Source organism: Telopea speciosissima, chromosome 4 (genome assembly GCF_018873765.1).
Source record: "Telopea speciosissima isolate NSW1024214 ecotype Mountain lineage chromosome 4, Tspe_v1, whole genome shotgun sequence".
Lineage (NCBI taxonomy): Eukaryota > Viridiplantae > Streptophyta > Magnoliopsida > Proteales > Proteaceae > Telopea > Telopea speciosissima.
In genome coordinates, this window is record NC_057919.1 from 59,376,717 (window position 1) to 59,399,650 (window position 22,934).

The window sequence follows — 22,934 nt, forward strand, 5'->3', positions numbered from 1 at the left end:
TAGAGTCGCTGGTCAACAAGAGGATGAAGGAGACGAAGGGCAAGAGGGCTTAAAAGGCTGGGGTGGGTTGGTGCAACGGTCATGTGGTTTAATGCAATAAGGGGTAAAAGAGTCATTTGCCCTTCAAATCTAACAAAGCCGTCCAAAAAGTAATTGGTTGTACTTTCAGAGAACCCATGGGAGGGTTTTAATTATAAGGCATAATCCAAGGGAGGTATATGTAATTTTTCACTTAAAGTATTTTTACCCAATTTTTTCTCACTACAAATTATGAATGTATGGTTTCATTGTCATAAGCCTGAAACAAACAGATCTAAATCAATATTGAAAAATCAAAATAAATTGAAACTGTATCTTGCCAAAACTATCAAAAACTGAAGTTCCTTAACGGTTTGGTTTTGGGCTCACTCATTCCTAGACTGGAACGAATTCAGCCCGATCGAAATCAAGCCGAATTGACCATTTGACATCCCTACTGCTAGACCCATTTAACATGCCTAAATTACTTATTTAAGATTAATTATTACTTAATAGTTTAAACTTATATAAGAGTTATATTATAATTACAAAAAAAAACTACCTGTTATAAGGTTTTTTTTTTTTTTTTGTTGTTATTAGTTTATTACTACACTAATGAGGATTGAACAATAATTATCTTCAAAGACTTCAAGGTCACAACTCACAATAGTATAGGGTTTCATACTTTCAATTATTTACATGTTTCGAAATTTATTTATGCACTTAGGAATTTTGTACATATTTGACTCTTTGAGACTTTGAGCACATAAAACTAATAAGAAACCTACTGCCCATTATTAAACGTAATGGTCTCAAATTGAAATTGAAACCAAAATAAAACTGGACTGTATAAACCAAACCGAGTCGAACACATTTGGTTTTGAATATAATATCCCAAATCGGTTCTAGTTCTAGTTTAGGAACTTTTGATTCGAACCGAACCGGACTGGGTTACTAATATATAATAGTATGTATTATTGATATTAGGTTTTTTAATAGTAATATAGTATAATATATTATGGGAGACCGTTCTCTGAGGGAGCATGGGGATTAAAATCCTCTACAATACCGGAGGGGCGACAGTGCACATCCGACGGTACAGCAAAGGCTATGCGTGCCATGTGTGCCACCTGGCCTTTGCTGTGCCATCGGATGTGCACTGCCGCCCCGCTGGTATTGTAGAGGATCCTGGTCCGGAGCATGGGCCCTGCGGACGAGGGGACCAATGAGAAGGGACAAAGAGGCATCTTACAGGGGTGGGATTTCAGCCTTTCACAAGGGACGGGCGGTCATTTGAATCCGTATCAGCTACCGACATGGGGACGGGTGGGGACAGCAGGAACATTCTTGCAACCCGGGTAGCAGCAAAGTTTCGTCCCGTTTCCAACATAGGCTATGTTACATATAAAAATAAATAAAGAGTAAATTACTCTGTCGACCTTTCTGACAAATACATAGACCTCCCCTACTGTTCTGACAAATACAAATGTACCCCAGATGCTAACGACTTTTAAAAAAATGGAAAAATTACAAGTACCTACCCTGAGTTTTGCCTTAACTATACGGATTTCCCGTGTTTCCAAACTATACAGTCAACCCCATATGACAAACACTATTAATGGAAAAAAAAACAAACAAACAACGAATTTAATCTTTCACTAAAAGCAAACCCTTTCGCTAAACGCACTCAACTGAGCTTCATTCCTGCAACTTCATCATTTCCAACCGAGCTTCAATCGTACAACTCAACCGACATTTGTACCTACAACTCAACCGTGCCTACAAATTATAGCCTCTTACTATTTATTGACTCAAAGCTCCAACTAAAAATCTCTATGAAAATTCCAACACAGACCAGCGATTTTCCTGTCAATGCTCTTCCTTCAAGGCTTTAACTGCATAAATTTTCGATTTTATTCTTTCCCTTTAGCCCTTCTCTTTATTTTTGTTGCCAATAGAATCCGACCTTACTGATGTGGACGTCCTAAAAGAGATGAACAAATAATGGAATGATGATCTGAGGTTAATCTCTGATGATAAAATCAAATTCAAGCAATAGTTAATATGAAGAGTAGTAATTGTGGTTACCTACCCTTGACTATTACTATTCCTTTTATAGTTCGGGTTAATTGAATTATTACTGCCCACTTGGTGGGTTGTCAACTGTAACAACCCTAGAGCGATGGGTCGGTCACAGTGAATTACCTGAATGGAAGTAAATAGAAGATCCAAAATACCGAGTATCCCCAATGACGGTGGATCACCTACCTATTAGGATCTCCACGTATTCAATGTGTCAGTTATATAATAAAAAAAATTTTGTGTATATCAGATGCCCCCTACTTCCTTGAACACAGAATGTGTTTATGGGAGTAAAATAGAGAGGGCTTATCAGTATCTTTCTCTTACTTCCCAATCCTTTTCTTGGTTTTGACCCTAAGGATATCCTAATCCAAAACACTTGTATTGAAACGCTGAATAAAACCCTCAATGGTTAATGCCCGGCTTCCACTCTGTGGCATCCGAGCAAAATGACCCGAGGATTTGCATCCTTAGTCGGTAATGCCTGATTTCATTGTCGTGGCATCAACGTCAGATAATGTCCGACTTCCATGTCATCGCATCCGAGCAAAATGATCCAAAGATTCACATCCTCAAAGCATTGATTCAGCAGTTAAGTCCAGATGCACTATGGAAGCCCTCAACCTTCTTTTAACTACATGAACCCCACCCCCCCCCCCCCCCCCCACCCCCAAAAAAAAAAAATCAAAAAATCAAAAACGAAAACAACCACCACACGAGTGAATGACATGATGTAACCAGAAAACCAATCAGAAAGTCAAATCCTGAGAACTAGTCATCTTCCTGGTCTCCTAGCTCATATCAGTTTGACATCCTATTATGCTGGCCTCTGAAGCATCAATCTTTTTAATTAAAAGAATACCTACAAAATAGGGCTTTCTTTTCCATTCCCACAGCACAAAGGGCATGCCCTAATCTCAAACATTGACCACAGTCTCTCTCCCCACTTGTGAACAACAGTGGCTAACTTTAGTAACCAGTAGGACAAAGTTTGAACTATCGTAGAGTAAATCAGGTGAGGAGGTTTTTTTCTCCTTTCTCATGTTTCTGTTCTTCCCTCTATTTGCAATGGAGCTTCAAAATTTTGGTGGTTGATCTTGATGAGTTTTTTTTTTTTTTTTTTTTTTTTTGTGTGGGGGGGGGGGGAGAGGGGAGGGTCTTATCATTCTTCAGGTTTTTTTACCAATAGAACAATTTTCCTGTTGTTCTTTCTTCACAATTGATGGAATGTATGTGAACTGAATGATTTGGGAGGGTTTTTCAAAATAACACAATGTTGTGCCTTTTATCCCTTTTTCATGCTACAAAACTACATATATTGTCATGTTTTGTGGAGGTCCAAAATAACTATAAATGCACCTTCAAAGAAAGATCAACTATATGATAAGTAAGTAATCTGTCTTAGACTGAATATGAGCCATTGTGGTTCTGGTTCACACAAAATTATTTCAGTCATCAAACAAGGAAGGGGATAAAAAGATAACTGCAGTAAATATTTACAAAACAGCACATCAGAAAATAAAAACTTATTTATACAAAGATTAACCCAAAAGACTTACAGTACGCATGAAAGCATGCACCTCAACTAAACAAAGCCTTAATATCGATTATTTGAGGCAGCTACAGGAATCATCTTCCACCTTTACACCCATCTATGGCCCTGTTCTTTATGAAATGCTAGTGTAAGACTAGGTCACTAACAAACTACTAATAACTTAACCCACAATAGGATCACAGATACTGACAAACTGTAGGTTATAACACCTACTTCCAGCAACAGAAAATAGGTAGCAGTCCCAACAAACTACTAGTAACTAGTGCAACCTCAGGTCTGAGACACAGGTTCAGTCACTGAAATACCCAACACAGAAGACAAACAGTAAGTGAATACACTGTCGTCGGCAGAACAGAGAAAGGTTCTTAAACAGACAGAAATAACTGATTCCCAAAATAGCAACTAGACAACTCAGATGGGAAACCCTTCCAGTTGAGGGTAGGGAACCTAGAGAGGATTAACTCATAGTTTCAGCCCTTGCTAATGGCTAGATCATGAAAAATGTTAGCAGTTCAAAAAATAGAAAGCAGAGGTTAGGAATTAGAAACTGTATACCTCAAGAAGACCCAACCACTGGACAACCAAGAAACAATGGCCAAAGGTAGCTAAGAACATACCAAAAACTGGACTCATTCTACTGCCTGGATGTGATGTAAATCATCAGGGATGTTGCTGTTCAGAAAACCAAATTAGCAGGTGTTGCAAGAAACTTTGAACTGTAAGTAACAGAACCTGTAGCAGCAAAGAACATAGTTGTCAAGGCGTTGCCTCGGCACTTAATTTTCTTTTCCCCTCCTCCAACGCCTTGGGTTTTAGAATATATAATTTAGGTTTTAGAAGAAATTGTATTGATTTGAAAACCATAACTCAGATGGGCATAAAATTCAGGTCAAATAAGCAAGTGTGGTTCTTCTATCATATGGTTCTTAAAGGACTGATTTCTCAGTCTTCTAGTGAAGTCTAATCGGACCAGACTGATCTAGTCAGATTTTTCTAACACAGTTACTCATTTAAAACAAGAATTCACAATGGACAAAATCACTAAACTGAAACAGAAACAGAGAATAGAAGAAGAGTACTTAAGGAATCCACCAAATACAGCCCAAGGGCTATGGTATCTACCTCAACAAGCAACCATGAATCTATGTGACTAGGAGGAAACAGAGAGCCCTATTGCTTTAGGGGCTTATAACCACTGTGCGTAAAGACATCAAAGCTAAACATGGTACAAGAACATTCTAATTTCAAAACTGGAAACTAGCTTTAAGACTTATTTGAAACCAAGTAAACAGATAAACAGAAACTATTCTAGAACTTCCTAGCCCTCGGAAAATAGAAACAGAACAGGAACTCTAGTTACAACAAAAACTAGAAAATAAGGTTCCAGAAACTAGATAGTCCATGACCAAGGCTTCGAATCACATGAACATTAGTTTGCATCACATGAATATTTTTCTAGAACTAATGTTCATGGGAATTGCTTGGTGATGTTTTATTTTCTTAAAACTATGATCATAGCAATGTGCTATGCTTAACTGTCACCGTATACAAGTATCCCCTCCCCCCAACCCCACACATTAAAAAAAAAAAATTGAGGGTGTGGAGTTTTTATTGTTGTAGCTCTACGTGCTTAGTACATAAAAAAATCTATACAGGTACAAAAGTAGACTCATGAGTTGCTGTTATCATTCCATGTATAGTGTACATAAAAGATTTCCATTTAAAAAACATCATTGGAATATGTTGGAGCTGTTAAACTACTTGTGATCTATTGGAGCAGTGATTAGTAAGTTTCTAATCATAGTTGGTCTACACCAAATATTTGTTTTTGTTGCTTTCTGTTTACAGATGGCATAGTTTTGATTCATAATACTAGAAAGATGGAGTACAAGGGATGCTTTAGAATCAAAAGATATTAAAAAGTAAGACAAAGACTAAAATAGAATATATTGGAATACGATTTTAGCAGAAATGGAGTAGAACTTAAAGAGTGGTTTGGAGAGATGATCAAGTATAACCAAGAATGATCATTTTCATTATCTCCATTCTATCCTAAATAAGGCAAGTGATAATAAATAAGACATTGCTTGTCAAAGTTAGAGAAAGGAGCTTCTAGAATTTGGTTTGATTGTCTATCACTAAATGCATGAAGAACAGTAAAGAAACAATATATGCATAAAACAAGAGTTGTAAGAACTGTGGTAAAGAGACCTTATTGAAATCTGCAATAAAGGGTTTCAGAGAGACCAGAACCTCCAGCTTCATCGGCGAGGACAAAATCAGCCATGGAAGCTCCGACAAAGGACGAAGGGTATAATAGAGCAGAAACAATAGGAGGTATCATCATTATTTTTCTTTTTTCTGTATGGGTTTTGGGGCTGGGGGTTTTGGTGTTTAGGGTTTTCGCTGGTTTTTTATCTCAAGAAGAGTTCAAAAGGTGGCTGCAGTGGTGGAGGTGCTGGCGGTGGAATAGAAAAGATAATTATATTTCTGATGTTTTATATACAAGGGTAAAATAGCTGTTTTCCAAACTAAAACTAACACCTGGCTAACACCATCAGTGAGAAGGATCCAAGAGAGGAATGTGTAATTAGGCCAAACTACAGGGGAGGGGCATGTAAATTTCCCTTTCTTTTCAACACCATAAAAAATATACCAGAAACACCCTAAATCCTCGGGAGTCTGAATCATCTCCTCGACCCAGCTCTCCTGCAACATTGATCAGCCGACACGTGGAAAGCCACTCACCGACAACTGGTTGTCCCCTTCCTTTTTTTTTTATTTTATCAAAAGCCTCTCTCATCTTCTTTTTATTTTCAACTCCTTTCATCCTTAGCTTTTCTTACCCCTTATTTAATTGTTTCATTTTTTAATTTTTTAATACAACCGTCCTCTTCTTCTTCTTCGCACAGAGCCAGTGATGTGGTGGCGACACCACCTGCTTCCCTACAATATTACCGTGGCCACCCATAATTTTTCAAAAAAAAATTTCCCATTCAGTAAGGCTGTTCCACACCAAGCCTCACAGACTCCAACTGACACCCATCGCTACCCGCTACACACATCAGCCATTTCCTGAGCAGCCTCCCCATCATAGCCACCTTTCACTCTCATCCGTATAAGACAGCAAACCCACTACATTCTGCAACATTCCTTATGAATCTCCTGTGAAGTACGTTCTGTATATTGAGAAGAATACCTGGTCTAAAATGTGAACCTTTTTACTCATACTTCCATGAGGTCTTTTAGAGCCCATCAAGTAAGCATAGATGGTGGGGAAGTAGAAGTCATCATGATCTCCTCATCTTCCTATTACCAAAAATTAATAAGCAAGAGCATGACAAAGCCTACCTCATCTCTAATAAATAAATTACGGATTCAAAAGCTTTTTTCTCCCATTTGATCCCCTTACACAACTTCTAACCACCAGAACATATGCACTTCCACACACAAAAATTCAAAAACTTACCACTTCCCGATGCCACCCAAGCCCCAACTTTGCTACAAGTACAAATATTATACAACATTTCAACCTCGGCAACACAACTCTCATTTTCATAGTTGAAGGTTCAAAATCTGGGCTTCACACTCAAAGTAGAACTCTCTCAACCAGAAACTTAGGAGGGATTATGTCAAGAAGAGAACCCTCACAAGACTTTTGCCTTCAAATCTGAGAACTGCCATGATTAGATCCAAGACGAAGGATTTCTCGGCCAAATCTCATTCACATCAAAAGAACAGTTCCAGCAGACCTAGCAGCAGCAACAGTGGAGTGAAGAAGGCTTATTCACCTTTTCCGTAGCCGCGGAAGTTACAGATAAGACCACCAGACAGCTAACAACAACTTTACAACTATAAATACATGAACAGAAAATAGATGGATAGAGAGAGGGACGGAGACAGAGAACAGAGAGAGAACATTTCTTGAGAAGATGAGGATGGTTGAAAGGATTTAAAAAGGGAGTCTTGATGCAACATCGGCAGAGAAAGGAGAATTACCTATGGGAGAACCATTGACGGCTGGGGATCGCCAAAATAGCTTACAATCGTAGCGTCCAAATTTAAAGGCAAGGGGTTCTCACAGATCTTTGACGTGGACGAGAAACCCTCCTCTCCTTTTATACACGAATTAGCAAAATTATCCCTCAATTTCAAAATAAACACGTCCAACTTATTTCTCTAGGTAGTAGTCCAGTACCGTAGCAGTAAATAAGGGCGTCAATTTGGGTTCAAAACTGGTTCGGAACTGATTTGGTCCATTATTAAATATGATGGTCCTAGGAGTTGATTTTGGGATCGATTATTTAATAGGAGTTAAGGAGTAGGGTGTGGTTAACCTTTTGCGATTGGTGTGTGGTTTGTGTGATTACACTTTCATAAAAAAACAAAGGAGTTCGGTTCAAGATACAACATGTGAAAACTGAAACCGAATAGGAGCATGTGTTTCCAAATTATAACTGAACCGACACAATTCGGTTTCATATTGGGCTTTGGCCCCGGTTTGTATTCGATTTGGACCTTATTTTAGGTGTCTCGGCAAGCTGTTTACATCTTTACAACAAAAAAAAACTCTTGCTTGTTAGAGTCATAATAATCCAATAAATGTTTTCCAAGCATTAAAATGGAATAAAATTCATCATTCATATTAATTAAAACATTAAAAAAGATATAATTTATTTGGTTCCTTATTGGGTTTGAAAATGGGAAATTCGGTTCGATTTCACAGTTTCAATCATGAAATTGAAACCCAATCGAACTGATGAAAGATTACAGCTTTTTAAGCCAAAACTGAACCGATTTAATTCAATTGGCAATTTTGGTTTTGGTTCTAATTGACACCCTTAAATAGGATAGGACGATTAGGGGACGGGCAATTTTTATACCTGTTAATTCCCTGGATGGTACTTTGCAGCTTGTATTGGAATAAGGCACATGTGCAATGACTTTCCGACGAAGAATTTGACGCATTCCACTAAATTCTCCCAGGCATAAGATTGGTCAAAGTGGATGATCCAAGATGATTCCAGTTCTTGCCTATCATCCATTTTTTGCAATGACAAGAGAAGCTGAATGTAGATAAATGGGGGAAAAAAGGAAAGGCAGATCATTTCAGAAGTGGCTATACAACAATCTACTGCAAGGAAAGGAAAAATGGCCATGCTAAGGCAATGAATCAAATACAAGTACCATGCGATGAGAAATATTCTCATATGGAATAATTGAAATTTGAAACGTCACCCAACATGAAAGTTAGTCTAAAATCTTACTATATAATACAGTGAATGTTAAAAATTATGTACCATACCTCAAACATACTATTCCTTCCGCATCTTCGCTTAAAGAAGATTCAAACCTAGAAAAGGCTGAGATTATCCACAGCAGGCAGTTGCCACAAGCATCAAATCAACAGCAGTTTATATATACTCATCATCACTGTCCTCTTCATATTCAGAAGATGACTCCTCTTCCCTTGGCTCCAAAAGCGTATTCATATCAAACTGTGTCTCCATTTCTATCTCCTCAATATCAAAAGAGTCATAGTTCATCTGTTCCTCAAACTTCTCATCAGAACAATTAAGAAGCCATCCAAGAGAACATTTCAAGACTTTGTTGGCAACCATCTGATGTCTAGGCCTTATTGTAGACTCCAGACTGTAAGTAAAAAAAGCTGGGAAGTTAACCATATCATCCAAATTTCCACACATCTCTTTCTGGTAGTAATCAAAGTTAAGCTTCATAATATCGATATTTAAGGCAAGCACTTGGGGACACCTCACCACCATGTTCCGCACTTGCAGCAAGGAAAAACCACAGTACTTCAGGAAATCTAAATGGTTCACTATAAAAGACTGAATAAGGCTAACAACCTGAGGCATCTTTTCAATAATTCTGCAGAAATCCTCAAGACCCACGCCAATACTAGAGTTGAGGAAACTCTGTTGAGAGCAAAGCTTTGTTTTCAGTTCAATTCCAATAAGCTCAGGATATTGCGCTATCATGGAAGGAAGTGATGCTCCTCTCACACCGAATTCTAGAAGGGTGTCTACATTCGGTTTCACTTGGTCTTCTAACACAAATCCAAGAATGTGAGGTTTTTTCTCAATCAATCTTGCCACAGCAAGCCTTGGAATTCCTAGGCTTTCAAGGTACTCCACAAAAGGCTTGATCACTCTGCCAACTCTCATTCCCAATATCTCTGGATATCTGGTTAGAACCCCACCAATCTCTCTTCTCGCCACCCCAATTCCAACCAAATATGCTACAGATGTGCTCATGGTACCTTCAAGCTTGAACCCTAATACTTCTGGATACCTCTCAAGAACACGAGGTACATCATTTGGCTTAATATCCATCCCTTGAAGATATTTGACAACAGGTACAAGGTCAACCACAACACTAGCATGGAGGACTTGAGGGTATCTCTGCAAGAAGTTGTTAAAGGTGGATTTTCGTACTCCTAACTTCCCAAGATAATCAAGCACGGGAATCATATTCTTCTTCACACTGCAGCCAAGAACAAGAGGGTAATTGTTTATATCTTCGCTGGTGAGTCCCAAGTTGTGAAGGAAGTCAACACGCTCCCTCATGACCTCAACCATGACAGGGAGCTCCACCCCATCAAGCTCATCTGGAACAATACCAAGCCCCTTCAAGAATTCGTAAACCCGGACTCGATTAGCTATCCTCTCATTCTTCATTTCTAGTAAACTAGGCCTGCTGTACAGAGAGGAGGAGGCTCCTTGTCGCCGAGCCAGATGGGTGGTTGATGGATTTTTCAGAGATGACTCAACTGAATTAGTAGAAAATGTCCTACAAGCAATGGAATACTGTACTCTGGCTATTGAAACATGTTTTTTCTCAATCAATCTTGGGACTCGAGGACTCAAAGGAGGATTCAACTTGGGAATTCGAAAGGATAGAGTCAATAACTGTTGATACGCCAGCAATAAACTGGGTTTTGTAATGCCTGTATAACCAATACTTTTCATGTTTCCAAGAGAAATATCGGCAAAATCTGCATACATTGAATCCATACAAAATGATCTTGAGTTCACAGTAGAAATTATCCCATAAAACAATTATATATGAGCACCCACCAACCCCCGGCCCCCAAGGGGAAAAAAAAGAGGAACGAGGAAAAATGATTCATGAATTCAACCCCAATTATTTGGCATAAGCCGATAAGGGTTAGTAGAATTGACTGAGTATATCTTAATCAATATACAAGTTAGGGAGTGCAGAACAGAACAGAAACACAACACTTCAAGAACTGAAGAACGTTGTAGCCAATAATTTTTTCTAAAAAAAAACAGAACAAAAACAAGGGAGTATTCTCAGAACATATACAGCATAAAGAGGGGAACCCGTAAGTTCCAAAAGAAATGTACTTTAAATGACAGAAAAATAAGATTAAACAAGGGCAGGGATGTGATCTCAGTAACTAGATTGACGTACCACTTTGCTCGTCCTTCGTCGTATATGCGACTTATCTTCGTCTCTTGAGTATTGATAACCGGAGAGGAAAAGAGAAAAGGACTATAGAAATAATTATTTTCGGGAATATTATTCTGATTTTCTTAATCATCTGAGCATGAAAAAATTGACAGATTCAACAAAAAAATTTCACCCCTTCGTGTTCTTATTCTGTTAAGGCATTGACTCTATGATTCTGAAATAGGAATAAGGAAGAAATGACAGGAACCAAGAGCCACTTCTATGGAACTAGGATTTGGAGATATAAATAGATAGAGAGAGAAGCACTGATTCTAGAATCCGGAGAACAATAGAAATCCGCCGTTGCCCTGCAATTCCGTCAGATCTCATGGTTAAATGAGAGAGAGGGGATCAGATGAGGGCTAACCTGAACTTGAACGAAGTTTTCGAAGCTAAGTAGCACCGGCGATCGGTCGGAATCGGACAGTCTCCACGGTCCAGTGTTTGACTGAGGGAGAGGAGAAGAAGTCGAAGGAGGATGGCCGAGTTTATCGGCAAAAAGGTGTTTTCTTCCCTTCCCGAGTTCCAGACTCCGAACTTAGGGTGTCAATCGGTCGGGCTCGGTCGGTCTCGGTCAGGTCTAGCCGGGCCTCACCAATTTTATAGACTGCATCGTGTCTGACCGTTTAGGCATTTAGGTTTGCCTTGGACAGGCATGATACAGTTTCATTTCAGTCAATCGGTCAGTGTCCAGTATCGGGGCAGCCTTATTCGGGCTAAACGGGAGTAAACCGGGTCTAAAACAGGCTAATGAGCCATTTAAATCTAAATGTGTTGGTGAAAAATCCAACACCTACACACATGGGCACAGCACACGTGGTGGAGGTAACGCGGGCGTACCAGGGCCTTTGACGCAGGCCCAAACGAAACTGGAAACGGCCTGAATTAGCTTTCAACCAAGACGAAACAACCCATTCTAACTTCAGACCAGGACAAAACGGCCTGTTCTCGATGACTAAACGGCCTATTCTAACTTCCAGCCAGGCCGAAACGGCCTATTTTGACTGGCGAAACTGTCTGTTCTAAGAGGTCGAAAACAGCCTGTTCTAACTTCTAACCAGGACGAGAAGGGGATCCTTCCAATGCCTGAGTAGCTCTAAGGTCTTTTGGGTAAAAGCAAATCGCGATGGACAAAGCAAAGGAAGAAGATCGAAGATCCAATTGCTTACTTGTAGTCAATATCCGATTGGAGTCATTACAACTTGCGAGATCCGACTTTGACGAGATTTACAACTTGACGTTTACAGTACAACTGTTCTACGACCACATCGCATAATCTCACAAAAACGAATCTGATGAAGCTTTACAACTCTGTCATCCATGGATTGATGGAGCTTGCAACTTGATGTTAATGGTCGCCTTCTGAAACACGGGCTGAAAGACAAGATCGCTAGAGTTGTTCTCCAAGCATCCCCCAAAAACGGTTTTGTTGAAGCTTCCACAACTCTGCCAGGCATGGACTAATGAAGTTTGCAATTCGACGATGATGGTTGTCTTCTGAAACACGGACCAAAAGACATGGTTGTTGGAGTTATTCTCCAAGCAAGACCTACATGAATGCCCCTTGAAACACAAGCCAATGAGGCATTGGCGGCTGAAACCCAACTCCAGCAAAAATTACAGAGCATGATGCAAGATTACATCCTGAAAGATAAAAAAGATAAAGATAAAATAAAGATAAAGACTTGTGTTTTGTTGATCCGTTGGATGTCCTCTTCCCTTTGCTTGGCTTTGTCTTATATAAAAAATATTCACTTGGTAACTCCCATAACCACCACTTCCCCCTGCTTCCTTGTATTGGGGCCACTTTCACTCCAAAGTGCTAATCTCTTGTGCCATGTGGCCATGTGGGGTTTGTAACCTCCCACCATCTATAGTCATGGAGGGTCCCACCTTTCCACTTGGTTATTCAAATTTAAAAGGGTAACTCTTTGATGGCAGCGTGCAATGCACAGCCTTATGGCACATATACCCAAATCCCAATTTGTGAAATTAGGGTGGAAACAAAATGGTCTCTAAATAGTGTAGGCTTACTAATTGACATGCAACCAAAATTTTAAGTTCAAACCATCACGCCGTTGGGCAGTCAATGTACACCTCAACTCAATATCAAATAAAGCTTACCCCAACTGAAATGGCAGCACAACACCGAATAGAAGCACATCTAACAAAGTGAGTAGAGGAAAAAATAATAGCAGCACAACACCGAATAGAGACACATTTAACAAAGTAAGTAGAGGGGAATAAAAAAATAGCAACACAACACCGAATAGAAGCACATCTAACAAAGTAAGATAAAAAAACTAAAACTAAGTCTCATCTCACTTATGTTAAGTGTATTTAACCAATAAATGTCAAAGACCAACAAAGAAACAAACAAAAAAAAGGAAATTTAGAGGGAAGGGGAGGGGAAATCTATAAGTTAAAGGGTCGGGTTAGGTAGGGCCTGGAATTGGTCGGTCCGGTTGGGCACCCGACGGGCTAGGACCCCACACCGGGACTGCCCGATTACTCGTGTCGAGCTTAAGCCCGGTACATTTAGTAATAGGGCCGGGCCAGGCTTTAACCGGGTGGGCTCGGTCCCAACCAAGGCTTTACTCCACATTATCGACAGTTCGGCACTGGTATCCGTAGTTGTCGAAAGACGGTACTGATATCCATCGGTCGTATCGGGTCTGATCTAACCGTTTTACCCCTCAAATTTAAGGGTCCCAATTGGTTTGGTCTGTTCTATTCGTCCCGTTCCTTAACGGTTCTAGACCTAACAGGGTAATACCAGAATCAGACCAATGTTAATCGGTTCCAAACCTGGGATCTAGGACCATTAAATATGGGGTTAAATACGCATACCCCCCTAAAATGCACCCAATATTCCTCATGCCCCCCTAAGGTTCTAACATGTCCACACGCACCCACTGAAAATTCCATGTACCGCATACCCCTACTTTTCCACCTAAAGTCATTTAATTCCAAACCAGGCATTAAATGCTAAAAATGACCAAACTACCCTTTCTTCTATCTTTTCTAAAATTTGAAAAGAACTAATTGCCCTGACCTATTTGCTAAAATTTGAAAAGATCAAAATGCCCTCATGTTCCCCAAATCATCATCTTCTTTTACAGTGTAGATAACAAATACTACCACCACCACCACCGCCACCCACCATTAACATCATCACCACTATGAAGCCCCACCTCCAGCACCACCTCCAACTCCTCCACCTTTACCAATTCCACCATCGAGTCCCCCTCCCTTACCTATTCCTCCACCACCACCAGCTGACAACCCTCTCTTGTTTCTGAAAACAGTAAAGATCAAACCAGGAGAAGGCGATAACCAGAAAGAACATGGAAAGTAGAGTAGCACCTGTGAGCTCTCTGCAACCTCTCAACTTGACATCAACTAGATTTTTACAGGAGATGACCATGGAAACAAGCTCCTTATCTGGTAACATTTTGTTATAGGACAAGTCCAATTTACGGACCTAAGGCTTTAACCCAAAGTGGTGAGCAACCCAGGTTCTTTCTCGATCACGTCGCAGTTAATAAGGGCCAATTCTTCAAGCCCGGAATTGACAGCGTTGCCTAGGGTCTTGAGTCCTTCACCTGTGACGAGGCGGCAACTTTGGAGATGAAGGCTAATTAGTTGCCTGACATTCTCTACAGCAGTAGAGAGTTGATTATTGTCGAGGTCAAGAGGTAGATGATAGTCGAGCCTCCGCAGAGTAGACCTGCCACAGCTGATGAAGCACAGGAGACCATCACGGTTTCCCCCATCATACAAGAGGAGAGAGTGGAGCGAGTCACAGTGTTGGGCTAATCGCAGTAAGACACCATCTGCAATAGCCCAAATGGGATCCGCAAGGAGCAATATCAACAGTAATGGCGATGGCAACAACTCCAACCCTTCATTCCTTGGTGGGTTCGGAGTCCTCAGCTCTTCAATTAGCGATCTGATGCATTCTCATTCGATATCGAACGTCGCAACCACCGGAGGGAATTTAAGCTCATTAGCAGAAGCAACCAATAACCAATTGGATCATTTGATGATAGCACAACAAGGTGGGGCTAAATTGAAGATCCATGGGATTTCAGGAGCAAATGCAAACCATGTAGAGCATAACCTGATTAGAGATTTTTTGGGGGTAGGAGGTGGAGACGTCGGTCGACCATTTCTACAGTAGGAATTGGTGAGGTTTCCTTCTTCCATGGGGGACCTTAGCCACCACTATAGTAGCAATGGCAACCATTGATTATTGAAATCCATGTTCTTTTCGATCTGTACTATTTTCGAAAACAAGAGAGGGTTCTTGGCTAGTGGTGATGGAGGGATAGGCAAGGGAGGGGGGCTCGGTGGTGGAATTAGTAGAGGTGGAGGATTTGGAGGTGGTGCTGGAGGTGAGGCTTCACGGTGGTGATAGTGTTAATGGTGGGTGGTGGTAGTATTGGGTATCTGCATTGTAAAAGAAGATGATTTGGGCAAGATGAGGACATTTGGTCTTTTTAAATTTTAGCAAATAGGTCAGGGCAATTAGGTCTTTTCATATTTTAGAAAAGATAGAAGAGAAGAATTCCCAGGAAAAAAAAAAAAGGAAAACTCGGTGGAGTTACTTAGCTCTGTGTACCATGTTAAGGTTGTAATATTCTACAGTATCTTTGATTTCTCCAATTAGAGTATATAAAGAGATTACATAGAGTGAGAGAGTTCACTGGATTCACAAGGAAAGATTGCATGAGATATTGGATTAGTTTATGGATAGTCTATGGATTCTGAATATTTCTGATAATACTTGGTAGAGATCCATATCACATGTGACAATATTCAATTGCACATGTAAAAAATATGAGGGGAGAATATACACTCAATACTCATATGATTCATTAGCACTTTTTGTTGGACAAGTGTGTGTCCATCAAACCCGGTCCACCTTTGTATTGAACATTTATACATTTTAGTTTGATATTGTCACATGAGAAATAAACTTTTTGAGCATTAAGTGTCTGTAAGTTTTACTTAAAATGGTAGTCACGACTAGGGTTTGGGTTGGGCACCCTTATCATATGATCGTCGCATTGGGTATGCCTAGACATGCGATGTCAGTGTACGAATGCGAGTGCTCACATGTTTGATGTGTGCATTGGCGAAGAATCTACTTTGTCGATTCCCTCATGTATTACTGTCAGATGTAGGAAGGGATAGACATGTGTCACCGACACCCTATACCTGAGGGAACCCTGTCACTGCAAAGTGTGATCGCATTCTTTGGTTCATCAATGACTGAGACTCAAGTGAATCAAAGCCGGTGTTCTGAGAATGCGTGAACACTTTGTGAGTGAAGGAGTTATCCAACACGGTCACCATTGCCCGATTGGGGAACACCAAGATAGAGACTGTCTGTGCATGGTCGAATCGAAATCTGGATCCAGTGCCGTTTTGGAAATGGTTTTGCAAAAATCTATTTTACATAAAATGATACGTTATTTATAGTTATTTGAACAAAGTGTTTTATCGAGTTTTGCGGGACCCGATCAGATGCACAGACACTCGTATATGGACATGTACTATGGATTGGGGTTTGGCAGTACATGTGTACATGCCCTAGATTCCATAATGATGGTGTTGATTAGTGGGGGGGTTGTATATGATAAATAGTTATCATATAGGGAGTTATTTGGAATTTACTATTTTAATTAGTACTTATTTAATTAATGGATATGGTGCTATTTGTAATTATCCATTAAATATTAAATAAAGTAATTAATTAATAACTTCCCTATTAGATTCTGCTTCTTCACCAAGCAAAGGACTCTGAGATAAACAGATAAAGCCAATCTGAGATAAACAGATAAATCCTATCTAAGATAAACAGATAGAGGCTATCTGAGATAAACAGATAGAGCAAATCAGGAGAGAGAGTGTTAGACTCTCACAAGGATTCTTCCCATCAAGGTTTTGGAAACCCTCTATAAATAGAAGCCAAAACGAAGGAGGGGAGGCAGGCTTCCACGATTTTCACAGCCACCCCCTCCCACGATTTTGGCTCTCCTTCTCTCTCTCTTGTGATTTCTTCTTCTTGCTCTCTAGTATTGAGAGCTAGGGTTTTAGAAACCCAGATCTGGTTGGAGAAATAATCGGATTGGCTTGGAGAACCTTGGTAGCACCATTGGAGGTTCAGATCTGTTTGCTTGGAGTGCTTCTTGGAGGAAGAACCACTATCTATTGGAGGAACAACACTTGAGGCTCACCAGGTTAGCAGTTCTTGATTAATTCCTTTAGTTTTGATTATTTATATTTATGGGATGCGAAAGAAACTCGAATCGATTTATTTTCGCTGCGCATTCGAGTTAGGGATGGATCCCCCTTGCCATGTGATGGACTAGGGATGAGTTTCTTCGTCCCTACTGTGATAATAAATTTTATGGGACACATGAGGGAAGGAGAAATCCTAACAGGGATGCACCAGGGTTCCCATGGGCGACCATGGGAAACCCTAAAATTTAAATGGGGCATCCATGGGACACCATGGGCTAACCCAGGGCGTGCAAAACCCTAAGGATAAATATCTTGTCTCCCTATGGAACCATGGAAAACCCTAAAATTTAAATGGGGCATCCATGGGACACCATGGGCTAACCCAGGGCGTGCAAAACCCTAAGGATAAATATCTTGTCTCCCTATGGAACCATGGTTTGATCCCTGGACCGTTGTTTGACCAACACTTTTCTTTTTGAGTCTTCACTTTTGTTTGATCTATTAGGAATTGCTTTTGGTTTATTTGTTCTTGTTATGGGCTTATTAAGTTTTCTTGCAATGAGAAAGCAAAAGGTGGTGTTGTTGAAACATGAAAGAGGAAGATGAGCGGCTGTAGGGTTTGGTGCAATTCCACTTAGCTCTCTTTTTTCTTAGAACTTCATATTTTTTAATTATTTCCTGGAGTAAATAGTACCCTTTGGTTCCAAGCAAATCATCAATAAACCACCGAAGGTAGATTTTTGGGTTTTGTTTGGGGGTATCTTTCCTACCATCTCTCTTCTCTCTCTCTGTGAATAATTCACTTCCCCTTTGGATTCATAAATATCCTCTGGGTTTTATTATTTTCTAAAATACCCTTTAAGAGTCCATTTCCTTGGCTGCCAGTCTTGTAGCAGGAATGCTATAGTAAAATTTTTTTTCCCTCTCAGATGTACTCAAATTATTACTTACCCCCAAAATTCAATAAATTAAATAAAAAGAAGACAATCTTAGGTGAACTAGTGCTAATTGATCTCAATTATCTAATTGAGGTATATCGAATGTTAGTATCCTTTGTGCCTATTTCGATCTCTTACATCCTTTGAAATGACTCCCTTACCCCTCAAAAGGAAGAATCGAGAGATAAATTCATAGGGGCCCAGAGCACTAGCATACTGTATATCGCTACTGAGGCCCTTGTTTGGGATTATTATCCTCTCCAATTCCTAAAGTGTCGCAATGCTAGGTGGAGATGTCTGGCAGCTGCTGCATCCAACGGTTTGAAGTCATTGATATAGACCGTTGAAGTGGATAATTTTCCCCTCAGTACTTTCGTACTTGTTTTTTCATTCGATTTCTAATTCTGTGAAACCATAAACTATAAAACCGTAAAACGAATAAACTTTCCTACTTTGATTCGACTTCTAATTCAGTAATTGGAAAACCCTAAAACTTTCATAAACTTTCATAAACTTTCCTACTTTGATTCGACTTCTAATTCAGTAATTATAAAACCCTAAAACGAATAAACTTTCCTACTTTGATTCGACTTCTAATTCGGTAAAACTATAAAACCATAAAACGAATAGACGAAAGGTGTTTTTCGTTTACGAGTTTTGCAGTTGAAGGAACAAGAAGGGGTTTGCGAAGGAGTGAGATTGCTGTACGCAGCGAAGGGGAGTGTTGCAGGTGTGAACAGAGGCGGAGGAAGGGGAGGGGTTTTCTTGTTGGTGATTCGGATGGCTTCTTGGTCTCTTCAGATTGCCACAGAAACAGAGAAAGATGGAAAACAAAAACCAGATGAATATCAGTATGTGTTTGAAGACCAGAATGAGTTCGTGAAAGCGTCTGTGATAGAGGGCGAAAACTTGGAAGATGAATCGACTGAAGAGAAGCTTCAGAAGATGGAGATATCAGTGTTACAGAAGCTTCAGGATGAGAGAAAAACTCTGCCCATCTATTCATATCGAGAAGAGCTACTCCAGGCTGTCCATGATCATCAGGTTCTTATAATTGATGGTGAGACTGGATGTCGGAAGACGACTCAGATACCCCCAATATCTTCATGAAGCTGGCTACACAAAACATGGGAAGATAGGATGTACTCTGCCACGCCGTGTTGCAGCTATGAGTTTTGCTAGACGAGTTTCTGAGGAGATGGGAGTGAAGCTTGGTCATGAGGTTGGATACTCTGTTCGTTTTGAAGATTGTACCTCTGATCATACAGTTGTCAAGTATATGACTGATGGAATGCTGCTGAGAGAATTACTTGGCGAACCTGATTTGGCAAGCTATAGTGTGGTGATGGTAGATGAGGCTCATGAAAGAACGGTCTCAACAGATATTTTATTTGGTTTAGTTAAAGATATATCTCGGTCTCGAAGTGATCTTAAGTTGCTGATTTCAAGTGCAACTCTTGATGCTGAGAAATTCAGTGATTACTTTGATTCAGCTCCTATATTCAAAATACCAAGAAGACAATTCCCAGTCGAGATATACTACACAAAAGCACCTAAAGCTGACTACCTGGATGCTGCTCTTGTCACTGTTCTTCAAATTCATGCGACTCAACCACAAGGTGATATTCTGGTGTTCTTCACAGGGAAAGAGGAAATTGAAACAGCAGAAGAGATTCTGAAACACCGGACCAGAGGCTTAGGAACAAAAGTTGCTGAACTCATTATCCGCCCAATATATGCTAACCTGTCAACTGAGTTGCAAGGTAAAATCTTTGAACCCACTCCCAAATATGCTCGTAAGGTTTGTCTTGGCGACTAACATAGCAGACACCTCACTAATAACTGATGATATTAAATATGTTATTGATCCTGGATTTTGTAAGATGAAAGTTTATAACCCAAGAACTGGCATGGAATCACTATTAGTCATTCCCATCTCTAAAGCATCAGCAATGCAAAGGGCTAGTCGATCTGGAAGAACAGGTCCAGGGAAGTGCTTTCGTTTGTACACTGCCTACTGTTATCATCATGATTTGCAAAATAATACGTTGCCGGAGATACTAAGAACTAACCTTGCAAGCGTTGTTCTTACTCTGAAGAGCTTGGGTATCGATGATTTGTTCAATTTTGATTTCATGGACCCTCCTCTGCCTGATTCACTACTCAAAGCCCTAGAGCAGCTTTCTGCACTTAATGCACTGAATAACCAAGGGAAGCTCACGAAAGTGGGGAGAAGGATGGCAATGTTTCCTCTTGATCCAATGTTATAAAAAATGGTAGTTGCTTCAGAACACTACAAGTGTTCTAGAGAGATTATCACTATTGCCGCAATGCTATCACTTGACAATTCGATCTTTTACCGCCCAAAGGACAAGAAAGTCCATGCTGACAATGCAAGGATGAATTTTCTCACTGGGAATGTTGATGATCATATTGCATTGCTCAAGGTTTACAGTTCTTGGAAAGAAAGTAATTTCTCAACTCAGTAGTGCTATGAAAACTATATTCAGGTCAGGAGTATGAAACGTGCTAGAGATATAAGGGAGCAGTTGGAGGGTCTATTGGAGAAGGTTGAGATTGAACTAACATACAATCCCAATGATTTAGAATCCATAAAAAAGGCCATAACTTCAGGTTTTTTCCACCATTCTGCCAGGCTGCAAAAGAATGGATCCTATCGCACAGTCAGAAATCCACAGACTCTTTATATACATCCAAGTTCTGGTCTTGCACAGGTGCTCCCTAGGTGGGTCATTTATCATGAGCTTGTACTTACAACAACAAAGCATTACATGAGACAGGTTACTGAATTAAAACCCGAGTGGTTGTTGGAAATTGCACCTCACTATTACGAGCTGAAGGATGTGGAAGATCTTGAATAGACCGCGAAGCAGGGGTAAGGCTGGGTACGCCTTTTTTTTATTTTTTTAAATGCCTGTGAGACTTTGTAGAGCTTTAGTTTTGAGATGTTCACAGCTAGATTAGTTTAGTTCGTTTCATTGACGGTTCTTCAAGTAATGTTTCTCTCTAAATTTTACTCAGTTTTGAATATTCTATCTTTGATGATCTAATTACTTTAAATATATCAGATGAAATGATTTGTAATTGTTGCAAAAAGTTTTGAAGAGAACTAGGTCAGGAGTATGGAACCAGTTGGGCCATTTGTGTAAGTAGATCTTTCCTGGAGTGGGAAGAGCTATAATTCCAATATCCATCCAAACTCCAACTATAATTGTACTGGATGTAGTAGAGCCAAGAATGTAATGTAAACATGTTTCTGCCCTTATATGCATTTTTGACTCTGTCATGCACTTTGAAGTAGTGTGTGTTCTATCTTTTAACTTCTTTTTGAGACATTTGAAGAAGCTTCACCATTAAAAGGTACATGTTCAGATACTAAAAACTTGGGGAATTCAGATATTTTCAAACTCTCTATGTGAACAGTTTGAAGGAGGGGCATGCATGGCTGGCCATAGGGGACAACTTTTGTCTGATTTGATGAAATTGAACTACGTGGACTTCTTTGAAATTTTTATAATTGATTTCCAGTCCACACAGCCGGGTAGTTTGGTGTAGGGCATATGGATAAACATTCTTATCAATTTCAGAAACATAGAGGTAGGTCACTCTTAATCATAACCTGATGTGCTTGAATGGATGCAGAAACGTATAAACTTTGGTTATTCAGTTCTGTTTTCTTCTTTTAATTCTGAATTCTCAATGCATACAATTATGTTAGGAAACAATAAGGATTTTAGGAAGGTAAGGCCTTCAAAATTTAGTGACTGAAATATCAATGTATTTACCCAAAAAAAAAAATTATCAATGTAGGACCTATGAAGTTTCTCTTTTGAATTCTAAATTTAATAAAATTTAGGAAATTGAGATTTCAAGGAGAAAATTTTTGGAATCAAATTATTTTCATAGCAGTATTAAATTCAATTACATTCTTGATTAAATATGTGGGTTTAAGAAAAGCTAAAATATAAGATAAATGTCTTGAGATTATTTAAATTCTCAGTGTGTTTAAAGATTGTTTAATGTTTCCTTTTGTTGGGTAATTTTTGGATTACATGATAGTGATAGATGATCGAGGGATCCTATCTTCTCTATTGTGCATGAATGCTCTCTCTAGGCTTGCAACAGGGTCGGGTTGGGACCAGGCTTCTTAAAGCCGCAATTCTGAGTCCTCTTAGATAGACCCAGGCCCGGTCCTGGCTCAGGACCTCAAAAATCCAACCTTGTGCCTTGATTGGCCCTGACCATGTGGAGAGGGAAGGGATATAAAGGGGCTTGGCCAGTCCAGGGAGAAGAAGAAGAAGATAGGGCTGGAACGGGCGCAGCCCAAGGCCTCAACCCTGGCTTGATCCAGCCCTGGCCCACCCTTAGGGCTACGGTATCTCATTCCTACTTCCAAGAATGACTGAAAGCCTGTTGCTGTAAGAAGATTGACAGGAAGGGGATGCTGGTGTTAATCTTTAGGATCTCCTGTTTGTAGATGCTAAATGTAATTTTTTGTTTTTGTTGGAGGGGAAATGTAAAAAAAACAAAGTCTTGAATTCAATTTTTTTCTTAATGGCTGGAAAATGGGAATT

At 39.8% G+C, this 22,934-nt stretch overlaps 1 protein-coding gene and 2 pseudogenes across 2 annotated transcripts; 1 reads left to right on the forward strand and 2 right to left on the reverse strand.

Moving 5' to 3' along the window:
- Positions 1 to 8,681: 8,681 nt before the first annotated feature.
- Positions 8,682 to 11,490, reverse strand: LOC122660301 (transcription termination factor MTERF4, chloroplastic-like). Of its 2 annotated transcripts, XM_043855545.1 has the most exons (3): positions 11,107 to 11,490; positions 8,961 to 10,670; positions 8,682 to 8,721 (listed from the first exon to the last, which is right to left on the reverse strand). In XM_043855545.1, the coding sequence occupies exon 2, from the start codon at positions 10,642 to 10,644 to the stop codon at positions 9,070 to 9,072; it is 1,575 nt and encodes a 524-aa protein (XP_043711480.1). In that variant the 5' UTR covers positions 10,645 to 10,670; positions 11,107 to 11,490; the 3' UTR covers positions 8,682 to 8,721; positions 8,961 to 9,069. The 2 variants fall into 2 exon arrangements, with proteins under 2 accessions (XP_043711480.1, XP_043711479.1); XM_043855544.1 differs by lacking the exon at positions 11,107 to 11,490 and having other exon boundaries at positions 8,961 to 10,746.
- A 2,912-nt stretch (positions 11,491 to 14,402) lies between these two features.
- LOC122659477 lies at positions 14,403 to 15,398 on the reverse strand (annotated as a pseudogene).
- Positions 15,399 to 19,119: 3,721 nt separating this feature from the next.
- Positions 19,120 to 21,221, forward strand: LOC122659478 (annotated as a pseudogene).
- Positions 21,222 to 22,934: the final 1,713 nt, after the last annotated feature.

Excerpts from the sequence above, each read along its gene's own strand:
- LOC122660301 (XM_043855544.1), bottom strand. The coding sequence starts at position 10,689 with ATGGATTCAATGTATGCAGATTTTGCCGATATTTCTCTTGGAAACATG.